The 24,529-nt window shown below is 41.9% G+C and overlaps 1 protein-coding gene across 2 annotated transcripts in view; it reads left to right on the forward strand.

Moving 5' to 3' along the window:
• smad2 (SMAD family member 2) overlaps positions 1-24,529 on the forward strand; it is a 127,351-nt gene that overhangs the window by 98,812 nt on the left and 4,010 nt on the right. For both annotated transcript variants that reach the window (XM_059989765.1, XM_059989766.1), the window contains 3 exons: positions 3,875-4,087; positions 19,415-19,552; positions 22,425-22,569. In XM_059989765.1, coding sequence (XP_059845748.1) covers positions 3,875-4,087; positions 19,415-19,552; positions 22,425-22,569 — 496 coding nt within the window. The remainder of the gene's footprint in view (positions 1-3,874; positions 4,088-19,414; positions 19,553-22,424; positions 22,570-24,529) is intronic.

Consider the following 24,529-nt stretch of genomic DNA (forward strand, 5'->3'; position numbering starts at 1 on the left):
CAGAAAGGCAGCATCCATTATTAAGGATCTCCAGCATCCAGGGCATGCACTTTTCTCACTGTTACCATCAGGTAGGAGGTACAGAAGCCTGAAGGCACACACTCAGCGATTCAGGAACAGCTTTTTCGTCTCGGCCATCCGATTCCTAAATGAACCTGTGAGCACTATCTCACTTTTTAAATATGTGTTATTTCTGTGTTTGCATGATTTTTAGTCATGATTTATTTATTATTTTATTTTCATTTCTCCTGCTATATTATGTATTGCATTGAATTGCTGCTGCTAAGTTAACAACTTTCATAACACGTGTTGGTGATAATAAACCTGATTCTGATATTCGATAGGTTTCAATGCAATTTCACTCCACCCCCCACCCCATAAAACTCAAAGTACAGGACCAATGCCATTAAATGCTCTTCATATATTAACCCTTTCATTCTCAGGATAATTTTCATGAACTTCTTCTGGATCCTTTCCAATGCTAGAACATCTTTTTTCAGATAAGGGACCCAGGACTGCTCATAATACTCCCAAGTGAAGTCTGAACAATGCCTTATACAGTCTCAGCATTACATCCTTGCTTTTATATTCTGCACTGTAGGTAGTTTTTTATTTGTTTAGTGTTCCTTTCTTATTGCACCTCCCTATATTGCCTGTCAAACACCCCCTCAGACTCACGAATGATCCAGTGTTCATCCAGTTCAGCTTTAATTCCTTATGATCTGAAGAAAGCTGCAGCTGAAAGCACTTCTTGTAAGTGTAATCATCAGAAATACTGGCAGTCTCCTTGCATCCTGCATCCAGCAAGAGGAGCATTCAAACGTCCTGCCTAACATCCCCACTGCTCTGATTGTCTAATAAGAAAGAAACAGAAAGAATGCTAAACAAAATTTAAAAAAAAAACTATGTACAGCCTTTGCCTCTCCTCACTGAAACCTCTGAGGTTTCAGCCTGAACTCCTCACACTAACACTGGCCCACTCACCCAATGGATGCTCTGCTTAAGCTTGTGTGGCACTTGCCAAATGCCTAATTATGCCCAATCTAATGTCACCTCGAACTGTGGCATGCAAAAGCATATAAAAGCAAGGGTGTATTGCTAAGTGGAATGGTTGTGAAGAAAGATGTTGTTAAGCCTGCATACAAACTTGGAAATCAGAGGTTGAGAATGGTGGGACTAATGTTCTGAGCTGTGTACATTTCAATGTAAGGAATATTGTAGGAATGGCTGATGAGGTTGGCATCGAAAAACACATGGAATTATGACATTGTAGACTAGGTGGGCCAATGTGCATGTTTCTGTGCTGTAGTGTTTTAAGACTCGACTATATTTTAGACCCCTCAAAATGAATGCTAACATTGCATTTACTTGTCCAACTCGGCCTGCAAGTTTGATATTTGGGGGAAGCCTGCACTAACATTCCCAAGTTCCTGTAAACCTCCAATTTTTGAATTTTTTCCCCATTTTGGAAATGGTCTTTGCTTTTATTCCTCCTATCAAAGTGCATGACCGAACATTTCTCTACACTATATTCCACTTATTTGCCCATTCTCCTAATCTGTCTAAGTATTTCTGCAGACTCCCAGCTTCCTCAACCCTACCTGCCCCTGCATGTACCTTTGTATTATTTGCAAACTTGGCCACAAAGCTTTCAATTCCATCATCCAAATCCTTGATGTAACTTGAAAAGAAGTAGTCCCAACACTGACCTCTGCAGAACAACACTCTTCACTGGCAGTCAACCAGAAAAGGCCCTCTCTATTCCTATTCTTTGTGTCCTTCCAGTCAACCAATCTTCTATCCATGTAGAATCTTTCCTGTAATACCATGTTTACCATCCTCCTGTGTGGCACCTTGTTCAAAGGTTTCAAGGTACATTTAATGTACAATTAAATGTATACAATATACATCCTGAAATGCTTTCTCTTTGTAACCATCTACAAAAATCATAGGAGTGCCCCCCCCAATTATGAGTGACAGTTAAATGTTAGAACCCCAAAGTCCCCTCCCTCTCGTGTGTAAGCAGCAGCAAGCAACGATCCCCCTTCCCCCTTCACTGGCAAAAAAAGCATTGGCACCCACCACCGAGCACTCAAGCGTGAGCAAAGACACAGGCTACTCGTTCACCCAGTATACGACATACCACAGGCTCTCTCTCTCCCTAATAAGGGAGAAGGTGGTGTCTGTGTTTCACAGCAAGTGAGGAGACATAACAAACAACTCACTGGTTTACAATGTTAGTAATCCATTGCGTCGCTTTTTCTGAGCTCTGCACCCAAAGATCTCGGGTCTCTGGGTACACAGCCTTAGATCTTTCATCTCCTACAACACACTGGTCTCCTGCTTGGACACCGACCTCTGATTTCACCCCCGGTCTCCAGAGCCACGAAATCTCAGACCTCCGAAGGCAAGCAAAGCTCTTACGCCAAGTCCTTGGCGTGCTGAATAACGGCCAGTCGTGAAACCCTGAGAGTGGGTCCCAGTCCTGCAAAGAACCATAGTCAGTGTGTAATTCCAGGTCATGCTCTTCAGAAGAACCCTGAAAGGGAAAAATAGAGATATTAAAGATGGAAATTGAACTGTTTCCGAAGATGCAAGCAAAGGAGTCGCCATTAGGCACCATTGAATCTCCTAAGCTGCTTCTCCTTACTGTTAAAGGCCTTCTGAAAATCCAAGTAAGTGAAGTCAACCTCTTTATTTTTTCCCCTGTCCCCTTGTCTGTCCTATATGTTATTTCCTCAGAATTCCAACAGATTTGTCAGGCAAAATTTCACTTTAAGGCCTGCTTTACCATGTGCCTCCAACTACCTTGAAATCTCATCCTTATTTATGGATTCCAACATCTTTTCAATCACTGAAGTCAGGCTAACTGGTCCATAATTCCCTTTCTTCTGCTTCTCTACCTTCTTGAAGAGTGGAGTGACATTTGCACTCTTCCAGTCCTCTGAAACCATTCCTGATTCTATTGATTCTGGAAAGGTCATTACTACTGCCTCCACAGTCTCTTCAGCTACCTCTTTCAGAACCCAAGGGTGTATACTATCTGTTTCAGGTGACCTGTCTACCTTCAGACCTTTCAGCTTCCCAGGATTCCTTAGTAATAATAACTGCACTCACACCTGCCCTGACGCTTTTGATTTTCTGACATACTGTTAGTGTATTCTAAAATATTTGAGTTTGTATGCCATTTCTTTGTTCCCCTATTACTACCTCTCTGGCATCATTTTCCAGTGGTATGATATAATTGATAACTGTTATGTTCTCATTCATTTCAATGAAGAGAATCTAAATGTATGCGCACTCAAGAATATTTGTAGCATAATTGTTGAAATGTGGAGACTTTGGTTCTGGAATAGAGGTGAACTTGGATAAACAGTTTCTCATTACCCCTTTAGCTTCTCCTTAGAATGTAGTAATGATCTGTTGCACCACCTGTTTCTTTAATTTTTGGCAATGTGCTTAAGCTATTAGGTAGACTTAACACCTCACTATGATACAAAAGGGGATAAAAATTTCAAGGTAGGGTTTAAGGAGCCAAGTTTTCCTTTTGTGGGAGGACTTCAAAATTCTGCCTTGCATGGCTTGTCCATTTTTGCCTATGCAGCAACAAGTTCTTTGGCATTTGAAAAACAAACTATACAATTAAAAGGCATCAATTAGTGTCAATTTCTTTTTGTATCAGAATCTTTGATCATGTGCATTTTATTTGTCAGGTGATTTGCTGTTCAAGTTGGGCGAGCTCTCTTTAGGCATAGAAATAATTCAAAACATTTTCAGAAAATAATATTAAAAGATTTATAGATCATTCATTTTCCCAGAAGTGACTAAATATGATACTTATCAGTGTAAAATTCTCTATATTTTATTGTTGCAGATCTACAGCCTGTAACATATTCAGAGCCAGCATTTTGGTGTTCAATAGCATATTATGAGTTAAATCAGAGAGTTGGGGAAACCTTTCATGCATCTCAGCCTTCATTAACTGTGGATGGATTTACAGACCCTTCAAATTCGGAGAGATTTTGTCTGGGTTTGCTATCTAATGTCAACAGAAATGCAACTGTTGAGATGACACGACGACACATTGGTAAGTGATTTTTTTTTTGCCTATGTAAAAGTTAAGAATGGTGTTCAAAGAAAAACTAGATTGCAAGAAAACACCTTAGCTAATCAAACTGGGAACTATTATCTAAAGTAAGATGAACAATGGGAACCTGCCAGAGAGTAAAAAACATAATAACTGGATCATAAAGTAATCAAAGGAGAAAACTGGAGGCTGATTGGCAGTGCTGGCAACCTTCACAAATCTTGATTGTTTAACTTTCCACTTCTCCCCAGCCTCCTTCAGAATATGTACCATAATTCTTTGTCTGAATCATTGGAGGGGGAGTTGATTCACAAGCCAGTATTATTTAGAACATAGAAATCTACAGCACATTACAGGCCCTTCAGCCCACAATGTGTGCCAACCATGTAATTCTACTTTAGAAGCTGCCTAGAGTTTCCCTACTGCATAGCCCTCTATTTTTCTAAGCTCCATGTACCTCTCTAAGAATCTCTTAAAAGACCCCAGTCTGTGGGTAAGCATTAATTTGTCAACATTTGGAGCCTTCTCTTTCTTGGAGTAAGTCCCGAGGAAGAATCTTGGTCCGTTAGGTCCAAAGTAGCAAATCAGAAACAAACTTTAAAAAAAAACTTTTAACGAAGTCTTTTTAAATGGAAGTTTTAATAATTAAGATGCAGTTAACATTGGGACACAACTTAAAAAAATGCAATCAAATTAGTTCAGTTAAAATTAAAAAATGAAGTTAATTTGTCCTAGCAATTCTCTTTACAGCTTAAGGGCTAGGAAAACTGAGGATTCTTAAAACGTAGAGCTTAGAACAACACAGCACAAGAACAGGCCCAATGGCCCACAGTGTTTAGCTGAACCATTGAAATTAGTAATTAAAATGGCCAACTAAACTAACCCTAAGCTACGCAATGTCCATATCCTTCCACTTCCTTCACATCTGTGTTTAAAGGTCTCTTCGAAGTCCCTGATGTATGTTGCTACCAGTATAGTATATATGCTGCCAGAGTACAGGAAAGGTATGTTCTTGTTAAAAGGAAGGATGAGGCTTGAAAGATGAGAGAAACTTAAAGTTGGTCAAGAAGAAAAAGGCAAAGTATGTAAAGCTTCGGATTCAGGATCAAACAAAGTACGTGAATGTAAAGAAGCCAGAAAAGAACTAGAGGAGGGAATTGGGAAAGCCAGGAGGGGCCATGAAAAGTACTTGGCAAGTAGGGTTAAGGTTAATCCCAAAGTTTCTATATGTACATCAAGATTAAAAAGGTAACTAAGGCTACGTCCACACTAGACCAGATAAATCCGTAACCGAAGCATTTTCTCTTCGTTTTGACCCTCCGTCCACACTGAAACGGCATTTTCCTCCCCCGAAACAGAGCTTTTCTAAAACACCCTCCAGCGTGTATGAATTTGAAAACGCCAGATTGGTCAGAGCAGTGTGGACTGGGTAACCGAAGAAATCTAAAAACGCTTTCATGACATGCCAGAACAGATGGTGACGGCAGTGCGCCATTTCATTGTTTTCTTGAACGCAACCTAATAATTTCAGAACAGGCGGCAACGAGACTGAAGCCAGAAGAGTCAGAAATATACTCACCAAATACTTTGACCCATAACTTACTGAATAAATAAGTATACACACTTTGCCCTGTTTTCTGTCCTTGCTTGTATGAAGGTGTTTTACCTATTTATGCAAGTACTTCTCTGACAATAGATGTCCAACAGCCTAATATAACATTGTATTGAAATACAAAACAACACTGATGCAGACATGTTTTATACACTTAACTAAGTACTTTATTAATGCTACAGAGTTGGTCAGTTTTTCAGTGTTGTCAGCTGCGTCATACTATCCGTGAACTCCCTGTCGGTTGCCTCCATACGCTCCAGTATTTTTTTTTAGTTTTAAGTCCTCCTGCAAGAAAGCCACCAGCTGTCCGTCATTTGGCAATTAAGTTTTTCTAGTCTGTAACTGGAAAAACGCGCACCAAGTCTTTCACAGTGAGATTCGACACCAAACATGTTGCTTGTTTTCGGTAGATGTGTCCTGCGCACGCCTATTAGGAGGAGATTTGCCGAAATACCCATTTTAATGTGGATGGAGGTATTTTTAAAATGCTTGGTGTGGACTCCTATCGTTTTTACGTGAAACCAGTGTTTTCAAAATTATACGGTCTAGTATGGACATAGCCTAAGAAGAGGGTAGGACCATTCAAAGATAAAGGGGGGTAGCATTTGCTTGGATGTAGAGAATGTGAATGAGGTACTTATCAAGTACTTTTGCATCAGTATTTACCAACAGAAAGGATTTGGAGGACCAGGAGATTAGTGCTGAGTGTATAAATATGTTAGGCTTTTAGAGGTCAAGGAAGAGGGCGTGTTGGGCCTCCTGAAGGGTATTAAGACCATGAGATATAGGAGCAGAATTAGGCCATTTGGCCCATTGAGACTGCTCTGCCATTTCATCATGGCTGATCCAATTTTCCTCTCAGCCCCAATCTCCTGTCTTCTCCCTATATCCCTTCATGCACTGACCAATCAAGAATCTATTAACCACTGCCTTAAAAATGCATACAGACTTGACCTCCGTAGCTGCCTGTGGCAATGAGTTCCATAGAATCACCACTCTGGCTAAAGAAGTTACTTCTCATTTCCATTCTAAAAGTATGCCTCTCCATTTTGAGGCTGTGTCCTCTGGTCTTGGACTCTTCCGTCATAAGAAATACCCTCTCGACATCCACTCTTATCAAGGCCTTTCACCATTCAATGGGTTTTAATAAGGCCACCCCTCATTTGAATTCTAGTGAATACAGGCCGAGAGCCATCATACAATAAGCTGTTCAAACATGGAATCATTTTTGTGAGTCTCCTTTGAACCCTCTCCAGTTTCAGCACATCCTTTCGAAGACTGCTTTCGATACAGTGAGGCTTCACAGTGCTTTATAAAGTCTCAACATTACATCCTTGCTTTTATATTTTAGTCCTCTTGGAAATGAATGCTAAGATTGCATTTGCCTTCCTCACCACAGATTCGACCTGCAAATTAACCTTTAGGGAATCCTGCGCAAGCACTCCTTTTAGAAAGTAGTTACCCCTTTCATTTCTTCTACCAAAGTGCATGACCATACACTTACTGACACTGTATTCCAACTGCCGCTTCTTTGCCCATTCTCCTAATCTGTTTTAAGTCCTTCTGTAGCCTCTTTACTTCTTCAAAACTCTGCCCCTCCACCTGTCATCGTATCATTTGTAGACTTTGCAACAAAGCCATCAATTCCATCATTCAAATCATAAACATATTACGTAAAAAGAATCAGTCCGAACACAGACCCCTTAAAGTGGATAAGTCCCCAGGACCTGGTGGGTTATTGAAGGAGGCAAGAGATGAGATTTCTGGGCCCTTGACCAGTATCTGTGTCCTCTCTAGCCACAGGTGAGGTACCGTTGAACTGTCGAGTAGCTAATGTTGTACCCTTATTTAAGCAGGGAATGAGGGGATAATTCTAGAAACTACATACCCGTGAATCTCATGTCAGTTATAGGGAAATTGTTGGAGAAAATTCTTAGGAATAGGATATATGAGCTTTTGGAAGCTCCTGTCCTAAGCATGGCTTTGTGCATGGCAAGTGATGCCTTACCAACTTGATTGAGTTTTTTGACAAGGTGATGAGAGTAGGGCAGTGGATGTTGTCTTCATGGATTTTATTAAGCCATTTGATAAAGTCTCTCATGGGAAGCCAATCCAGTCGTGGGGGTGGAACTGGACTCTCTGACGGTGGTGTCTGAAAAGAGGATGCTGTCCAAGTTGCATGCCATCTTGGACAATGACTCCCATCCACTCAATAATGTACTGGTTAGGCACAGGAGTACATTCAGCCAGAGACTCATTCCACCAAGGTGTAACACTGAGCGTCATAGGAAGTCATTCCTGCCTGTGGCCGTCAAACCTTACAACTCCTCCCTCGGAGTGTCAGACACCCTGAGCCAATAGGCTGGTCCTGAACTTATTTCCACTTGGCATGATTAACTTATTATTTGATTATTTAGGGTTTTATATTGCTATATTTCTACACTATTCTTGGTTGATGCAGCTGTAACGAAACCCAATTTCCTTCGGGATCAATAAAGTATGTTTGTCAGAAGATTAAGATGCATGGGATCCATGGCGAATCAGTTGTTTGGATTCAGGACTGGCTTGCACAGAGGTTGTGGCTGAAGGGGCTTGTTTGAGCTGGAGGTTAGTTGATCCTCAGGGATCTGTTGGGACTTATGCTGTTTTGTAATTTATAAATGACCTGGATGAAAATGTAGACAGGTAAGTTAGTAAATTTATGGGAAATACCAAGATTAGTGGAGTTGTGGTTAGTTTAGAAGACCGAGTAAGAATATAGTACAATGTAGATCAGTTGCAGACATGGGCTGAAAAATGGCCGATGGAGTTTTTAACTTGGAAAAATATAAAATGTTGTACCTTGGTAGGGCAAATGCAAGGACACAGTACACTATTAAGGGCAAGATCCTTGACAGTTTTGCTGAGCAGAGAGGTCTTGCAATCCAAGTTCATAGCTCCTTGAAAGTGGCTACACAGGTCGATAAGGTGGTTGAGAAAGCTTATGGAATGCTTGCTTTTATTAGTCAAGCCATTGAGTTCAAAAGTCAGGACGTTATGTGGCATCTTGCATCACTCACTGCTGGATAGTTAAAGGCCTGCCACTGTACCTGGAGAATGTTACCCAGGTTTTTTTGCTTTTTGGATATGGACTTGTATTAGACTTTCTTCAGTCTTGCATTTTTTGTTAATATATTCTGTGTTTTTTGCCCGATCTTTCTCAGTTTCTTTGGTGCAGGGGAGAGGAGACAGATTGCAGTCAATGTGTCTGTTCTGTTTTTGTTAGTGTTTTTGTGTGGGAAGAAGGAATTTGTGCTGATGATCGTGCTGCTATTCTCCTTCTTTTGTGGCAGTATCTGGAGAAGAAAAATTTCAAAGTTGTATACTGTACATTGATAACAAGTGAACTTTTGAACCTTTGAACTTTATAAAACTTTGGTTGGGCCATATCTGGAGTATTGCTTACAGTTCTGGTTGCCCCTTTATAGGAAGGATGTTGAGGCCTTGGGGAGGATGAAGAAGGGGTTTATCAGGATGCTGCCTGGTTTAGAGAGCATGTGTTATCATGAGAGGCTGGATAAACTTGGGTTGTTTTCTCTGGAGTGTTGGAGGCTGAGGGGAGATCTGATAGAGGTTTACAAGATTGAGAGGCAGAGCTAGAGTTGACAGAGTATCTGTTTCTCCGGGTTGAAATGAGGGCATGCATTGAAGGTGAAATGGTGCCATGCTATCAACATGTTTTCTAACTCTAGAGATACCAAAAATCACTATGAGCATTCTTCCCCATCAGATGGTACCAACCAACCCTACTGGCTCACGAACTATTAGAAATGTAAGCCAGCCAAGCAACCTACTCACTGTCCTCCTATTAGTTTCTCTTCACCAATGGATACAGTTTTTGGTGTCAAATTACTGGATTAATGTTCAGATACCTGATGTATTGATTGAGATCAAGTTTGGATTCTACTTTTACAAATAGAGAGTTTAACTTGTTTGTATCCATTAAATATGGCACAATGGTGGTCCTTATCCAGTCTAGCTCATGAATATTTCCAGACCCACCAGTGGTTGACTTTTAAATAAAACCTCCAAAGTGACCCTCAAGATTCTTAATTCGGCATTGACACCCATGTTTGAGGTGTAAAAACAAACTCACTTCTCAAGACCCTTCTCTTTTTCCTAGCTTTCCTGAAGGTAATAGTAAGAATTACTTTTTACACATTTAATTACAACATGAATTAATGTATGCTTAGAAATTTGTGTCTTCATGCTGATAGTGCTTTTTAAAAATCTAGTGTCATGCAATTAAGAATCAGTTCTTATTACTAAGTTACAGCATCACTTCAGAATGGTTTGCTTCACTCATGAGTCACCACTGCACCAGTAACTCCATATTAGCAGCTTGGGGATTAGCATTATCCTGCATGTAAAGCTGCTTTGGATCATTGTATAAGTGTTGGATAATGTTGAACTGAGTGCATGCTATTGAGCACTGAGGCTACAAGGTCTTTCTTACACAACACTTGTCTCGGCAATCAGAATATCATAATTCCATCATTGACATTCCCTTTCAACTAAATGGATCTCCCTCTCCCTCATAATAACCACTTATGTTATTAGCCATCCCTTCCACTTAAACCCAAAGTTGTGTTTGAGGTCGTGGTTGTAAAATAATTTGCACCTGCTCAGATTCTGTTTTGGAAGGTGTCAGAACCCATCATTTTGTGAGCAGATGTGGGACAATAGAGAAGATGGAAGTTGTGAGCATGATTGGGGAAGTTAATTGTATATGTTGTGGCAATTATTGTGGTAGAAAAATGGGCACTTAGGTTTCGGAGAGGATCAGGGCAGGTTGCCAGTTTTGCTATGGTGGTTAGTGAGGTCACTTGCGAGTTTATTGAGAGCGGCACCTCTGTCAGTCAGGGTTAACCGTGGAAGTTGCGTCCTAGCTGTCTAGATACGTAAGCTTGGGCAATATGATATGGAGAGCAAGCTCCCTCTCTCCACGTATCCGATGAACCCAAAGGACCTGCACCAGCGGCATCTCAGGAGTTGCCAGGCAGCATTCAACTCAAAGCAGGACTGTCTTAGGGACGCCAGCCCCAGATTTTTCCCTCGGGGTTTACTCCTGAAGTCTTCCCCATGAGCGGATGTAGCTGAAAGGCAGCAGAGGTTTGATATCGGAGTTTTACTTCTAGATGAGCTGACAACCCCCATCTACCCAAAGTGACAGCTTTTAAGGCACCTGTAGTCTGCCTTTCCCCCTTCTCCTGTTTGTAGAAACAGTTCTGTTGGGCTTAGTAGCTAAGCCACATGTGAAGGCCAGGAGCTGGACTTGGTTGTCAGAGGCTGTTTGAGGCACATGTCATTGGGAGCATTTAATAGGTAATGGGGGCTTGTCCCCATTACTACCCCCAGCTCTTCAGGAGAAGAGCAAGAATATAGCTAAGCAATTAATTTTATCAAGTAGCTTTCCACTGTGGTATTGTGCAGGAAAGGACGTGTTGTTCTGGCATTGCTGAATGACAGGTAACCCTGATCGACTTGACCTGAACTCCTTCCCATGAGGAGCATTACACTAAGTATTATTTCATCATACATGGCCCTAATGTGGAAAACACAACATTAATGCTAGATGGTTCATTAGTAAATGCCTGGTCAATTAGTGTGTCACTAAACAGTCCTTTTCACACTGGGAGGAAAAAGTAATTTTTCAAAAGGGTTGCCTAAGAAAGTGTTCAAGGCAGGTACATTTGCAACATTTGGGAGGCATTGGATAGGTACATGGAGGGAAATGTCTTTCTTATAATGGGGTGATCAAAACTGTGCATAATACTCCAAGTGTATTCCCAACAGCAGCTTGTATACGCAATGGCTGTTGCTCATTCACTTCAAGGTTTTACATGATTTAGAGATGCGCTTCTGCACACCACTGTTGTAATATGTGGTTATCTGAGTTACTGTCGCCTTTGTCAGCTTGAACTACTCGCTGGATTTTTTTTTGTTTTTGCACCATCCTCTGTAAACTTGAGATTGTTGTGTGTGAAACTCCCAGGAGGTCAGCAGTTTCTGAGATACTCAAACCACCCTGTCTGGCACCAACTATCATTCCACAGTCAAAGTCACAGAGATCACATTTCTCTCCCTATTCTGATGTTGGATCAACTGAACCTCTCAACTGTGTCTGCGTGCTTTTATGCATTGACTTGCAGTGCATGATTGGCAGATTGCACATGATTTGCATTAATGAGCAGGTGTACCTAATAAAGTGACCACTGAGTGTCCTAAACTCAATACCCTAACTGAAAGGCTAGCTTTAAATACCTTCATCACTTCCTCTATTTATGTGGCTTCTTTCAGAGAACTGCACTTGTACTCCCATGTCAGCCTATTCCACACTATTCAGAGCCCTACCATTCACTGTAAAGATCCTACACTGTACAAAATGTATTACTTCAGTTATCTGAAGTTGAAATCCATTTTTTTCCATTCTCCTCAGCTCAGCTCCCTAACTGATGATCTCTTTGTAACTCATTGTAACCTGCTTCACTATTAACGATACCCCCGATTTAGTGTCATAAGCAAACTTGGTCCGTGTGCCGTGTACGTTCACAAACAACACATGTACATACATAATAACAGAGGTCCCAGCCCTGACTCCTGAGGCACCCCATTAATCACAGGCCTCCAGTTGGAAAATCGTCCTTCAAGCATCATCCTATCTTCAAGCCAATTCTAAATCTACCTCATGAGCTCCCCACAAATCCCTTGTCACCTAATCTTCCAGATCAGTCTGCCATGTTGGACATTGTCAAAAGACTTACTGAAGTCCATAAGGACAACATTCACTGTCCTACCTTTTCTTTACCTTTTTCATCCATTTCTTTAGTTTCCTCTTTGAAAAACTCCAAAAAATTCATCAGGACTGACTTCCCACAACCACAATGCTGACTATTCTTGATTAGGGCTTCACTTTTTAACAGATTGTAGGTCTTGTCCCTTATAATTCCTTTCAGTAACTTCCCTACAACTGAAGTTAGGCACATTGGTCTGTATTTCCGTCGCCTGTTCTTGCTACACTTCGACATTAGCTATCTGGAACTTTACCAGTGACAGCAAAGCAAATATCTGTACAAGGGCCTCTGGTTTCTTCCCTGGCCTGGGATGCACTTAATCAAGCCCTGAAGATTTTGCCACCTTTATGCACTTTTAAGGTTGCAAGTACTTCCTCCTTCATAATTTGCATTTCATCCAAGACTTATTGCCCTCATTTCTTTGACATCCACCTAGGCGAAGTAGACATGAAAAGTTTTGGCTTATCTCCTTTCATACATAGGGATGGCACCATAGTGTAGCAATGCTATTACAGTCCCGCTGCTATCTGTAAGGAGCAGATATGCTCTCCCCATGACACTGTATTTCCTTTGGGTGCCTCGGTTTCCTCCCACATTCCAAAGCCACACAAATTAAATTGGGTTAATTGATCACGTGTGTGTAATTGGCCAGTGCAAGCTCATTGAGCCATAAGGACCTGTTACCATGCTGAATCTCTTAATAAAATAAAGTAGGCAATCCAGATTATCTTTAATAGGACCTAATCTCTCCCTTGTTAGCATTTTACAGTTAATATAACTGAAGAACCTTTTGGGATGATCTTTAACCCTGCCTGCCAAATCCATCTTAGACCCATTTATTTTCCCCTCCTGCTTTCCCTCTTACACCTGCTCTTAAACATTTTTATATTCGTCATGGGGTTCATTTGACTAAAATTTATTAATTTTTTTCTCTCTCTGCTAGATTATGTATTGCATTGAACTGCTGCTGCTAAGTTAACAAATTTCACGTCATTTGCAGGTGATAATAAACCTGATTCTGATTCTGAAATGTTAGGCCTGTGTTCAGACAAAATGCTGAAGGAACTCAGCAGGCCAGGCAGCGTCTACGGGAAAAAAAGAGTCAGTGTTTCAGCCCGAGACATCAACTCTGCTTTTTTCCATAGATGCTGCCTCGTCTGCTGAGTTCCTCCAGCATTTTGTGTACGTAGGTCTGTATCCTTTGGAGGTTAATTGCAAAGGAGGTAATTTTACTCAAGTGTGTAAGATCTTAAAGGGGCAAGTGCCTAATGAAGTGACCTTTTTACAAAATAAGTGGGCAGTCATTTAAAACTTGGAATTTATTCTTAGGTGGTAAAGTTAGGGAAGTTGTACCTTTTGGGGAGTTGTAGAGGCTCGATCACTGGAGGTACTGAAAGTGAATAATCTTTGAAAGATTGCAAAATTTAGGACTATGTGGATCTGACACGAGTTGAGGCCTGAAGCAGATCAGCTGTGATGAGGAGACCATAAGACACAGGAACAGAATTCAGCCATTTGGCGCATCAAGTCTGCTCTGCCATCCGTCTGCAGCTCCATGAAGATCGTGTTAGGGAACTGGAGCAGCAGCTAGATTACCTTTGGTTTGTAAAGGAGAGTGAGGGAATAATTGATCAGAGTTACAGGGAAGTAGTCACCCCTAAGTTGCAGGAGGCAAGTAGCTGGGTGACTGTCAGGAGAAATGGAAACGTGAATAGGCAGTTAATACAGAGCATCACTGTGGCCATTCCCCTCAATAAGTATACTGTTATGGGTAGTGTTATGAGAGATGACCTCCTGGGGAACGCAATGGAGACAGGGTTACTGGCAATGAGAATGGGTCTATGGTCAGAAGGAGAAGAGGGGAGTGGTAGTGTTAGGGGACTCAGTAGTCGGGAATAGACGGGAGATTCTATGCACATGAATGTGACACCCGAATGGTATGTTGCCTTCCTGGTGCCAGGGTCAGGGACATCTGTGATAGCGTCCACAGCAATTTGGAGGGGGAGGGAGAGCAGCCAGGTGCCTTGGTACATATTATAGAAATCACAGAAAACCTACAGCACATTACAGGTCATTCAGCCCACAATGCTGTGCTGAACAGGTAGGTACTTTAGAAATTACCTATGGTTACCCATAGCCCTCTATTTTTCTAAGGCTTGCTGTGTTCCACCAGCATTTTGTGTGTGTTGTCAATAATACTCCAAGTGGGGTTTGACCAGGGTCCTATATAGCTATAAACTCTAGGCTCCTAAACTCAATCCCACGACTGATGAAGGCCAATGCACCGTATGCCTTCTTAACCACAGAGTCAATCTGCTAGCATCTTTGAGTGTCCTATGGACTCGGACCTCAAGGTCCTTCTGATCCTCCACACTGCCAAGAGTCTTACCATTAATAATATATTCTGCCATCATATTTGACCTTCCAAAATGAACCACCTCACACTTAACCAGGGTGGAACTCCATCTGCCACTTCTCAGCCCAATTTTGCATCCTATCGATGTCCCGCTGTAACCTCTGACAGCCCTCCACACTATCACAACACCCCCAACCTTTGTGTTATCAGCAAATTTACAAACCTATCTCTCCACTTCCTCATCCAGGTCATTTATAAAACCACAAAGAGTAGGGGTCCCAGAACAGTTTGCTGAGGCACACCACTGGTCACCGACTTCCATGCAAAATATGACCCATCTACACAAAGTATACTGCAGATGCTGTGGTCAGATCAACACACGTTCATTGGAATGAACATCGAATTCTCCAACTTCCGGTAATTCCCTTCCTCTCCCTTCCCCCGTCCCACTTTCACTCTGTCTCCTCTTCTAGCTGCCTATCACCTCTCTCATGATTCTGCCTTCTTCTACTACCCATAGTGCTTTCCCGTTAGATTCCTTCTTCACATCTCCTGCCTATCCCTTCCCTGCTTCCCCTCCCCCACCCTTTGATCTTTCCTCTGATTGGTTTTCCACCCTCCCCCCACCTTCTTTATGGGACCCCTGCCCCCTCCTCCTTCAGTCCTGATGAAGGGTCTAGGCCCGAAACATTGACAGCTCATTTCAACGGATGCTGCCCAACCTGCTGAGTTCATCCAGCTTGTTTATATGACCCATCTACAACCACTCTTTGCCTTCTGTGTGTAAGCCAGTTCTGGATCCACAAACCAAGATTCCCTTGGACCCATACCTCCTTACTTTCTCAATAAGCCTTGTATGGGGTACATTATCAAATGCCTTGCTGAAATCCATATACACTACATCTAGTGCTCTACCTTCATCAATGTATAGAATATAGTATTAATGGTAAGGCTCTTGGCAGTGTGGAGAATCAGAGGGATCTTGGGGTCGGAGTCCATAGGATGCTCAAAGCAGCTGCGCAGGTTGACTCTGTGGTTAAGAAGGCGTATGGTGTATTGGCCTTCATCAATCGTGGAACTGAATTTAGGAGCCGAGAGGTAATGTTGGAGCTATATAGGACCCTGGTCAGACCCCACTTGGAGTACTGTGCTCAGTTCTGGTCGCCTCACTTCAGGAACGATGTGGAAGCCATGGAAAGGGTGCAGAGGAGACTTACAAGGATGTTGCCTGGATTGGGGAGCATGCTTTATGAGAATAGGCTGAGTGAACTTGACCTTTTCTCCTTGGAGCAAAGAAGGATGAGAGGTGACCTGATAGAGGTGTATAAGATGATGAGAGGCATTGATTGTGTGGATAGTCAGAGGCTTTTTCCCAGGGCTGAAATGGTTGCCACAAGAAGACACAGGTTTAAGGTACTGGGGAATAGGTACAGATGAGATGTCAGGGGTAAGAGAGTGGTGAGTGTGTGGAATGGGCTGCCGACAACGGTGGTGGAGGCGGATACGATAGTGTCTTTTAAGAGACTTTTGGACAGGTGCATGGAGCTTAGAAAAATAGAGGTCTATAGGTAGGCCTAGTAATTTCTAAGGTAGGGATGTGTTTGGCACAACATTGTGGGCCAAAGGGCCTATATTGTGCTATAGGTTTTCTGTTTCTATATGTTTCTAATGTGTTTAGTCACATCCTCAAAAAATTCATTCAGGCTCCTAATGCATGACCTGACTTTGACAAAGCCGTAGTGACTATTCCTAATCATATTATGCCTCCCCAAATGTTCATAAATCCTGCCTGTCAGGATCTTCTCCATCAACTTACCAACCACTGAAGTAAGACTCAGTGGTCTATGATTTCCTGGGCTTTCTCTACTCCCTTTCTTGAACAAGGGAACAACATCTGCAACCCTCCAGTCCTCCAGAACCTCTTCAGTATTGGTGATGCAAAGATCATTGCCAGAGGCTCAGCAATCTCCAATGATATAGGAAGGAAAAACAAAGAGGTCCTGAAAAGAGAATTTAGAGAGCTAGGCAGAAATCTGAGAAGCGGGTCTTCCAGAATAGTAATTTCTTGATGCTGCATGAGCCACGGACCAATGAAGGTAGAAACAGGATGATTTGGCAAATTAATGTGCGGCCTAGAAGCTGGTGCAGGGTTAGGTCTTCAAATTCTTGGATCATTAGGATCTCTTTGGGGGAGCTATGACCTGTACAAAAGTGATGGGTTGCACCTGAACCCAAGGGGGACCAATATTCTTTTGGGCAGGTTTGTTAAAGCTGTTGGGGAGGGTTTAAACTAATTTGGCATTTTGGTGGGAACCGTAGTGACGATATTCTGATAGGGTGGATGGTAAAAAGGCAAAGATAGCATGTAGTCCGACTGTCAGGAAGAACAGGCAGATGATAGGAAAAATTGCAGCCAGCAGGGTGAGTATCAGTGCATTGGGGATGCAGAATCAAAAAGGGTACAGCACTCAGTGTTATATCTCAATGCATGGAGTATAAAAAATAAGGTGGATGATCTTGTTGTACTATTACATATTGTCCGATACGATGTTGTGGCCATCGCTGAATTGCAGCTAAAGGATGTTTGTAGTTGGGAGCTGAATGTCCAAGGTTACACATTGTATCGGAGTGATAGAAAGGTGGGCAGAGGGAGTGGCATGGCTCTACTGGTAAAGAATGGCATCAAATCAGTAAAAAGATGTGACAGGATTGGAAGATGTTAAATCCTTGTGGGTTGAGTTAAGAAACTGCAAGAGTAAATTACATACAGGCCTCCCAAAAGTAGCTGGGGTGTACAACAGGAAATAGAAAAGATGCGTCAAAAGGGTAATGTTATGGTAGTTATGGGAGATTTCAACATGCAGGTCGATTGGGAAAATCAGTTTGGTAATGGATATCAAGAGAGTGAGTTTGTTGAATCCCTATGAGATGGCTTTTTAGAACAGTTTGACGTTGAGCCAACTAGGGGATCAGCTATTCTGGATTGGTCCCTTAGGTCACCTGGACCAGATGAACTCCACCCTAGGGTTCTGAAAGCATTAGAAATGATCTTTCAAAAATCATTGGGCACTGGCATGGTGCCAGAGGACTGGAAAATTGCAAATGTTACTCCACTCTTTAAGAAAGCAGGAAGGCTGCAGAAAGGAAATATAGACCAGTTAGCCTGACTTCAGTGGTTGGGAAGATGTTGGAGTCAGTTGTTAAAGATGAGGTTGTGGAGTACTTGGAGGCACAGGACAAGACAGTACCAAGACAGCATGGCTTCCATAAGGAAAAACCTTGCCTGTCGAACCTGTTTGAGGAGATCACATGTAGGATAGATAAAGGGCTTGTAGTGGATGTTGTATATTTGGACTTTCAGAAGGCTTTTGACAAGGTGTCACATGAGGCTGATTTTCAAGTTAAGAGCTCATGGTATTAAAGGGAAGTTACTTTGTTTTGTGCTGCATATCAATGAGTTAGATGATGAATAGAAGGCTTTGTTGCCAAGTTTGCAGGTGATATGAAGATTGGTGGAGGGGCAAGTAGTGTTGAGAAAACAGGAAGGCATCAGAAGGACTTGGGTGAGGAGAATGGGCCAGAGATTGGCAAATGAAATGCAATGTAGGAAAATGTATTGTCATTCACTTTGGTAGTAGAAATAAATGTGCAGTCTATTTTCTAAACCGGAAGAAAATCTAAAAATCTGAGATGTAAAGGGACTTGGGAGTCCTTTTACAGAACACCCTAAAAGTAAACTTGCAGGTAGAGTTGGTGAGGAAGGCAAATGCCATGTTAGCATTCATTTCAAGACTCTAGAATACAAGAGCAGGGATGAGATGCTGAGGCTTGATAAGGCACTGGTGAGGCCTCACCTTGAGTATTGTGAATAGTTTTGTGCTCCTCGTCTGAGAAAAGATGTGCTGGCTTTGGGGAGGATTCAGAGGAAATTCACAAGGATGATTCCAGGAATAAAAGGATTATTATACGAGGATCGTTTGGCCCTGGGTCTGTACTCACGGGAATTTAGGAGGGATCTCATTGAAACCTTTCAAGTGTTGAAAGGCCTAGACAGAGTAGATGTGGAAAGAATGCTTCCCATGTTAGAGGTGTCTAAGACGAGAGGGCACAGCCTCAGGATAGAGGGATGTCCATTTAAAACATATGGAAAAATTTCTTTAATCAGATGGTGATGGAATTGTGGAATTTGTTGCAACAGGGGGCTGTGGAGGCCAGGTCATTGGGTGTATCTGAGGCAGAGCTTGATAGATTCTTGATTGGACGAGGCATCAAAGGTTACAGGGAGAGGAGGCTGAGGAGGGGAAAAAAGATCACCCATGATTGAATGGCGGAGAAGACATGATGGGCCAAATGGCCTAATTCTGCTCCTATGCCTTAAGGTCAATGAAATTTCCAGTTTATCTAAATATTCCCAGTAAGAACAAATTTTATTCTTTTAACATATTAATTTGACAATGAATGTACATTTCTAATATGACTTCGGTAAAGCATGTATATTTTCCAAATATTACTCATTCCTCTTTTAGGAAGAGGAGTGAGGTTGTATTACATTGGTGGAGAGGTGTTCGCTGAGTGCCTGAGTGATAGTGCCATCTTTGTTCAGAGTCCCAACTGTAATCAAAGATATGGCTGGCATCCTGCAACAGTGTGTAAGATTCCACCAGGTAAGAAAATTCAGATTATTATATTAATTTGGGGTTCTAGTTGAAAGAAGCTAATTGCTCAACTAATTTAACTTTCTATTTCAAATTGTGTATCGGGAAGGAAGCTCTTGTTCTTATGCCTTCAGGTTGTAGACATCTGTGCAAAGGGAAAAAGTTGCTTGCTATCTATTTATCTATCCATTTCTTTAAAATTACTGTAAATTCCGGACTATAAGCCGCTACTTTTTTCCCACGCTTTGAACACTGCAGCAACACTGCGGTCTATACTACGGTGCGGCTAATGCATGTTTTTTTCTCATGCCGCCAAAAACATTTTGCCTCGTAACAGTAGACTGTTATGAATCCCGTAACTGGAGAACTTACCAGCAAAGATAGAGAGGTCCGTTGAAGTCTGATGTCACTATTTTCAAATGTTTTATTTATAAAGAGACACAAAAGTAGGGTTAATACATACATTCAGATAGTGCACATCGTCAACACTCAATCTAAAGCGCGGGTATAGTAATACTCATCATTAAGTGAGCTCTGCTGTTGTCTAGGGGTTAATAGATTGTCCGTTGGAAATATAAAAGTCACTCAGAAAGTCTGCAGGCCTCAGCCCTTTGAAAATCGCTGGGTTTCACGTGGGGCGACCGAGAGAGAGAGATTGGGGGAGAAGAGAAAGAACTTGCCGAGTCTTGATGAATCTTCCGTGAAATCGGGGGAGCGTTGGTTTCCTCTCCCTGATGTTAGTTAAAAGTGGTTTTCTGTGATTCCAGCCACAAATTCCAATCCCGGAATCTAACGCACGTGGCTTCCTTCAGAATGGCTTCCCGCTGCTGCGGGATCACTCTCGTGTCTTCTTGGTGCGTCTGAGGGCTGTCCCCCTGAGACTCTCCTTTATACTTCCTCATGGGGTCGCAGGTGTCAATCAGGTTGGGATGATGCAGTCTCTCTCTCAACCAGCCCACCTTGCCTGAGGGCTTTTCACGTGGTCTCCATGAGACAATAGTCGCTGTCGCCTTATTCTGTATCCCGGGTGGAACGTGCAATTTGGCACATCTCTCTCTCTCTCCCTCTCTCTCTCTCCTACTGGGTCTACTGAAACCCCACCCCTTCGACGGGTGCTCTTGCGATTCTCACAAAGGAGGGGGCTGGGATCATAGCAAGACCAATAAAATTGATGAGTAGTTCACAGAGGTCCAATGAAATTGTACGATAAATCAAGCGCACTTTCACAATTAAATTATTGTAAATCAGTCATTTGTACTCACCCTCATCAACATGGAAAACACTTGAAGAAAAGCATATGATGCAGCTTTTAAGTTAAAGGTGATCAATAACTTTTCCTGGTAGGCTGCAGTATATATATATTTTTTTACCAGTCGTTAGGAGATATTGGAATGTTGTTCGTGCACTGTTCAGTAAAAAAGTATACACAACGTAATTTGTGTGTTACTGATACGTATGTATATTTAAAAGTAGCTGTGTTACAGGCACTGTTCGAAAAAAAGCATTTGCAATATGTATTTGTTTATGTTACCATACGGATTTAATTAAAAGTTAAAAAATCCTCACGTGTAATATCTTTCTGTGTAAATATCTCATATTACAACGTGGGACACCTGCGGCTTAAAATCTGGTGCGGCCTGTACAAGTACAAAATTGATTTTCTTTCTAAAATTAGAGCGTGCGGCTTTTAATAAGGTGCGCTTTTTAGTCCGGAATCTACGTATATGTGACCCTTGGTTAAATGTTTATGCCTATGCCTATACTATCTGGGGATGAAGTTTCTAAAATTAGTCCTATTCTAATTCAAAGTAAGTTTTTGTTTAAAGTTGAATTGGTAACTAGTTTTCATGCAAGTGACAGCATAGGGATAAATAGAGCAGCCTTTAGGTACTCGTGGCTATTTGGCAAAATGTGTTGAGTAGTAAGATAGACAAAGGCGCTCCCTGTGGTCCCCCAATCTGCATCGGGTCTCATTAATGTAAAGAGGCAACACCAGGAGCACCAGTACAATAAATGACTCGCCAGGCCACTATTCACAGACCTAACAGTCCTTCCAGGTGAGGTATCCCTTCACCTGCAAGTCTGATGAGGTGGCTTTTGTATGCATTGTCTCTGGTGTGGCCTCTACACAGACCAGGAGTATGCTTCATTGAGCACCTTTGCTCTGCCTGCCACAATGACCAGGATCTCTCAATGGCCAGATTTCAATTTCCCTTCCCATTCTCGCACTATGTCAGTCTATGACCTCCTACTGCCTTGATGAGGCCAGAACAGCACCTTACAATCTCCAACCTGATGACCTAATCATCGATTTTTGTATTTTCTGGTAACCCTTCCCGTCTAATTTCAACCCTCCCCACCCCCCCCGTGCCTCTTTTCATTTTTTAAGTTTCTTTTTCTATTGTGGTGACCCTCTCACAATTTTCTCCTGTAGTCATGGTCTGCCCAACTCCTGGTTATCCACCTTCCATTGATTCCATGGTCCATTGTAGCCTCCTATCAGATTTTCATCCCTTCGCACCTTCCATCTACACTCCTGCCTTCTCATATGACCTTCCTCTCCCACCCCCCCCGGCACCTTCCCCCTCACCTGCTCCGGCCAACTACCAGTTTGCACTCTTCCCCCCCCACTGTCTTGTTCTGCCTTCATCGCCCCTTCCTTTCTAGCCCCGATGAAGCTCTCAGCATGAAGTGTCAGGCTGTTTATCCTTCTCCATAGATGCTGCCTGACCTGCTGAGTAATGCACTAATTTTGGCTGGTTATACATACATGAAGAAGAATAATTTGCAATATTTTAAGATTCTGATGATATATTTGAATACTCTGTATTTACTCTACCTACCAATATAATTTGGTATTTTTTTAAATTCTGTTTCCTAGGGTGTAACCTGAAAATCTTCAATAACCAGGAGTTTGCAGCACTCCTGGCCCAGTCTGTAAACCAGGGCTTTGAGGCAGTTTACCAATTAACCAGAATGTGCACAATTAGAATGAGTTTTGTGAAAGGATGGGGTGCTGAATATAGGTAAGAAATGTAACAGTAATGCTATAAATCTCTGTCTTCCCTTTAAAGAGTAGCTAGTAAAGAGCTTAAAGAGAAAATGATTTGAAGGATGTGCAAAAATGTGGTTAAACAAAATAAATTCATAGGAAGCTCATGGAACATTAACAGGTGATTAAAGTTTCAAAGTGTATTTATTATCAATGAATGTATAAATTATATAGCTTTGAGATTTGTTTCCTTACAGGCAGTTGCAAACCAAGGAACCTAAAAGAGCCCAGTTTTAAAAAAATAAGGCCAATTCCCCCTACCCCCAGTGCCCAGAGAGAAAGGAAAAAAAAACACAAAATAAATTATATAAATAATAGAAGCATTCCGAAGCAACAGCAGCATTCCGAACCAAGTTGAGACTTTAGCTGCAAATCCCCTGAGCAGCCTGGAGTAGGCCCAGAGCTTCAGTATTTATTTAATCATATTAGTGAGGCAAATCACTGCAAAATTTACAGACACGAACCAAAGCAGCCAGGTGCAGTCTCACAGCCTTAACATCACAGAGCGAGAAGCCCTCAGACTATCTGGGCCGGCATTTAAATTGTCCAAATCTCACAATAGGACCCGGCCCTGCAAATTGCTCCAGGCCTGGACCTCGCTGCCGAAGGAGCCATTCTTGACCTCTCCAAATTGGCAGGGCACCCAGAGCAATCCATTCTCGCCTGACTCTCGACACCTTCTCTTTCCAGTCTATATGGGCCGGCATTTAGATTGTCCAAACTGTGGATAGTACCTTGCATTAGGACTAGGGCCTCACCCTGGGCTTTCAACACACCACCCAGGACCTGGATTTTGCTGCCAAAGAAGCAATTCTTAATCTCTCCAAGTTGGCTTGGCATTTATAGTGATTCACTTTCGTATGCAGTTTAGTTGGATGGGTGTAGAAACTCCTCTGTTCCGTCTTCTCCCCTCTGACTCGTTCTCATTGGAGGCCCTGTGTCTGCTTGGCTCCAACTCCAAGTGTGCCAATTTTGTTACTCACCAGCAGGGCACACCCAGCTAATTCACTTCGCCTTCACGCGCTTCTTCATTGCTTGTGGTGATAGTTTACCAGAATTTACTTCAAAAAAAAGTGTTATTAATAATTATTTTAATCTAATTCTCTTGCTTTCAAACTACCAGTAAGCTGCCGCACATCTTTGGTGGCACCATCTTAAAGCAGAAGTTTTATTTAATTTGGTCCTAATTTTATTTAATTTTGAGACATTGGTCCTGTTAGTTCATCAATATGCACTGTTGAACTTATACAACTGATGGAAGATAAATATGGCCTTACAGTTTTTTTGTTCCTGGTCACTTTTTCCACATTTTCTGTTCTTAAGATTCAGAAGTCTTGTTTGCCTGTGTCACATTTCGCCCACTCATCACTCTTAAGTTACAGTTCTTTTTCAATGTTGATGGAAAATTTGTTTCCTTGTTTGGTGTTTCAATCTATGATTCATCATACAAATAAGCATACATAATGCTTCTAATGAGATGATCTCTAGTTGTCAAACTTTAAGGTATATTTTACAAGAGCCATGCATATGAAAATTATAAAACATGGTCTCAGTAGTTTTCAAGCAGGGAAAAGCATATTTCACCACTTGAAACTTCACTTCAAAAAAGTTTACAACTAATGGATTTTTTTCTAATTACTATAATGCAGATTTGAGTAATTATTTAAGAAGGGTGAGAGGCAGCAGAAAGGAAACTATAGACCTGTTAGCCTGACATCAGTAGTAGTGAAATTGTTGGAATCAATTGTTAGGGATGAGATTACAAAGTACCTGGAGGCACATGATGAGACAGGCCAAAGCCAGCATGGTTTCCTGAAAGGAAAATCCTGCCTGACAAACCTACTGCAATTCTCTGAGGGAATTACAAGCAGGGTAGACAAAGGAGACGTAGTAGATGTAGTGTACTTGGATTTTCAGAAGGCTTTTGACAAGGT

This window comes from Hypanus sabinus, chromosome 14 (genome assembly GCF_030144855.1).
Source record: "Hypanus sabinus isolate sHypSab1 chromosome 14, sHypSab1.hap1, whole genome shotgun sequence".
Lineage (NCBI taxonomy): Eukaryota > Metazoa > Chordata > Chondrichthyes > Myliobatiformes > Dasyatidae > Hypanus > Hypanus sabinus.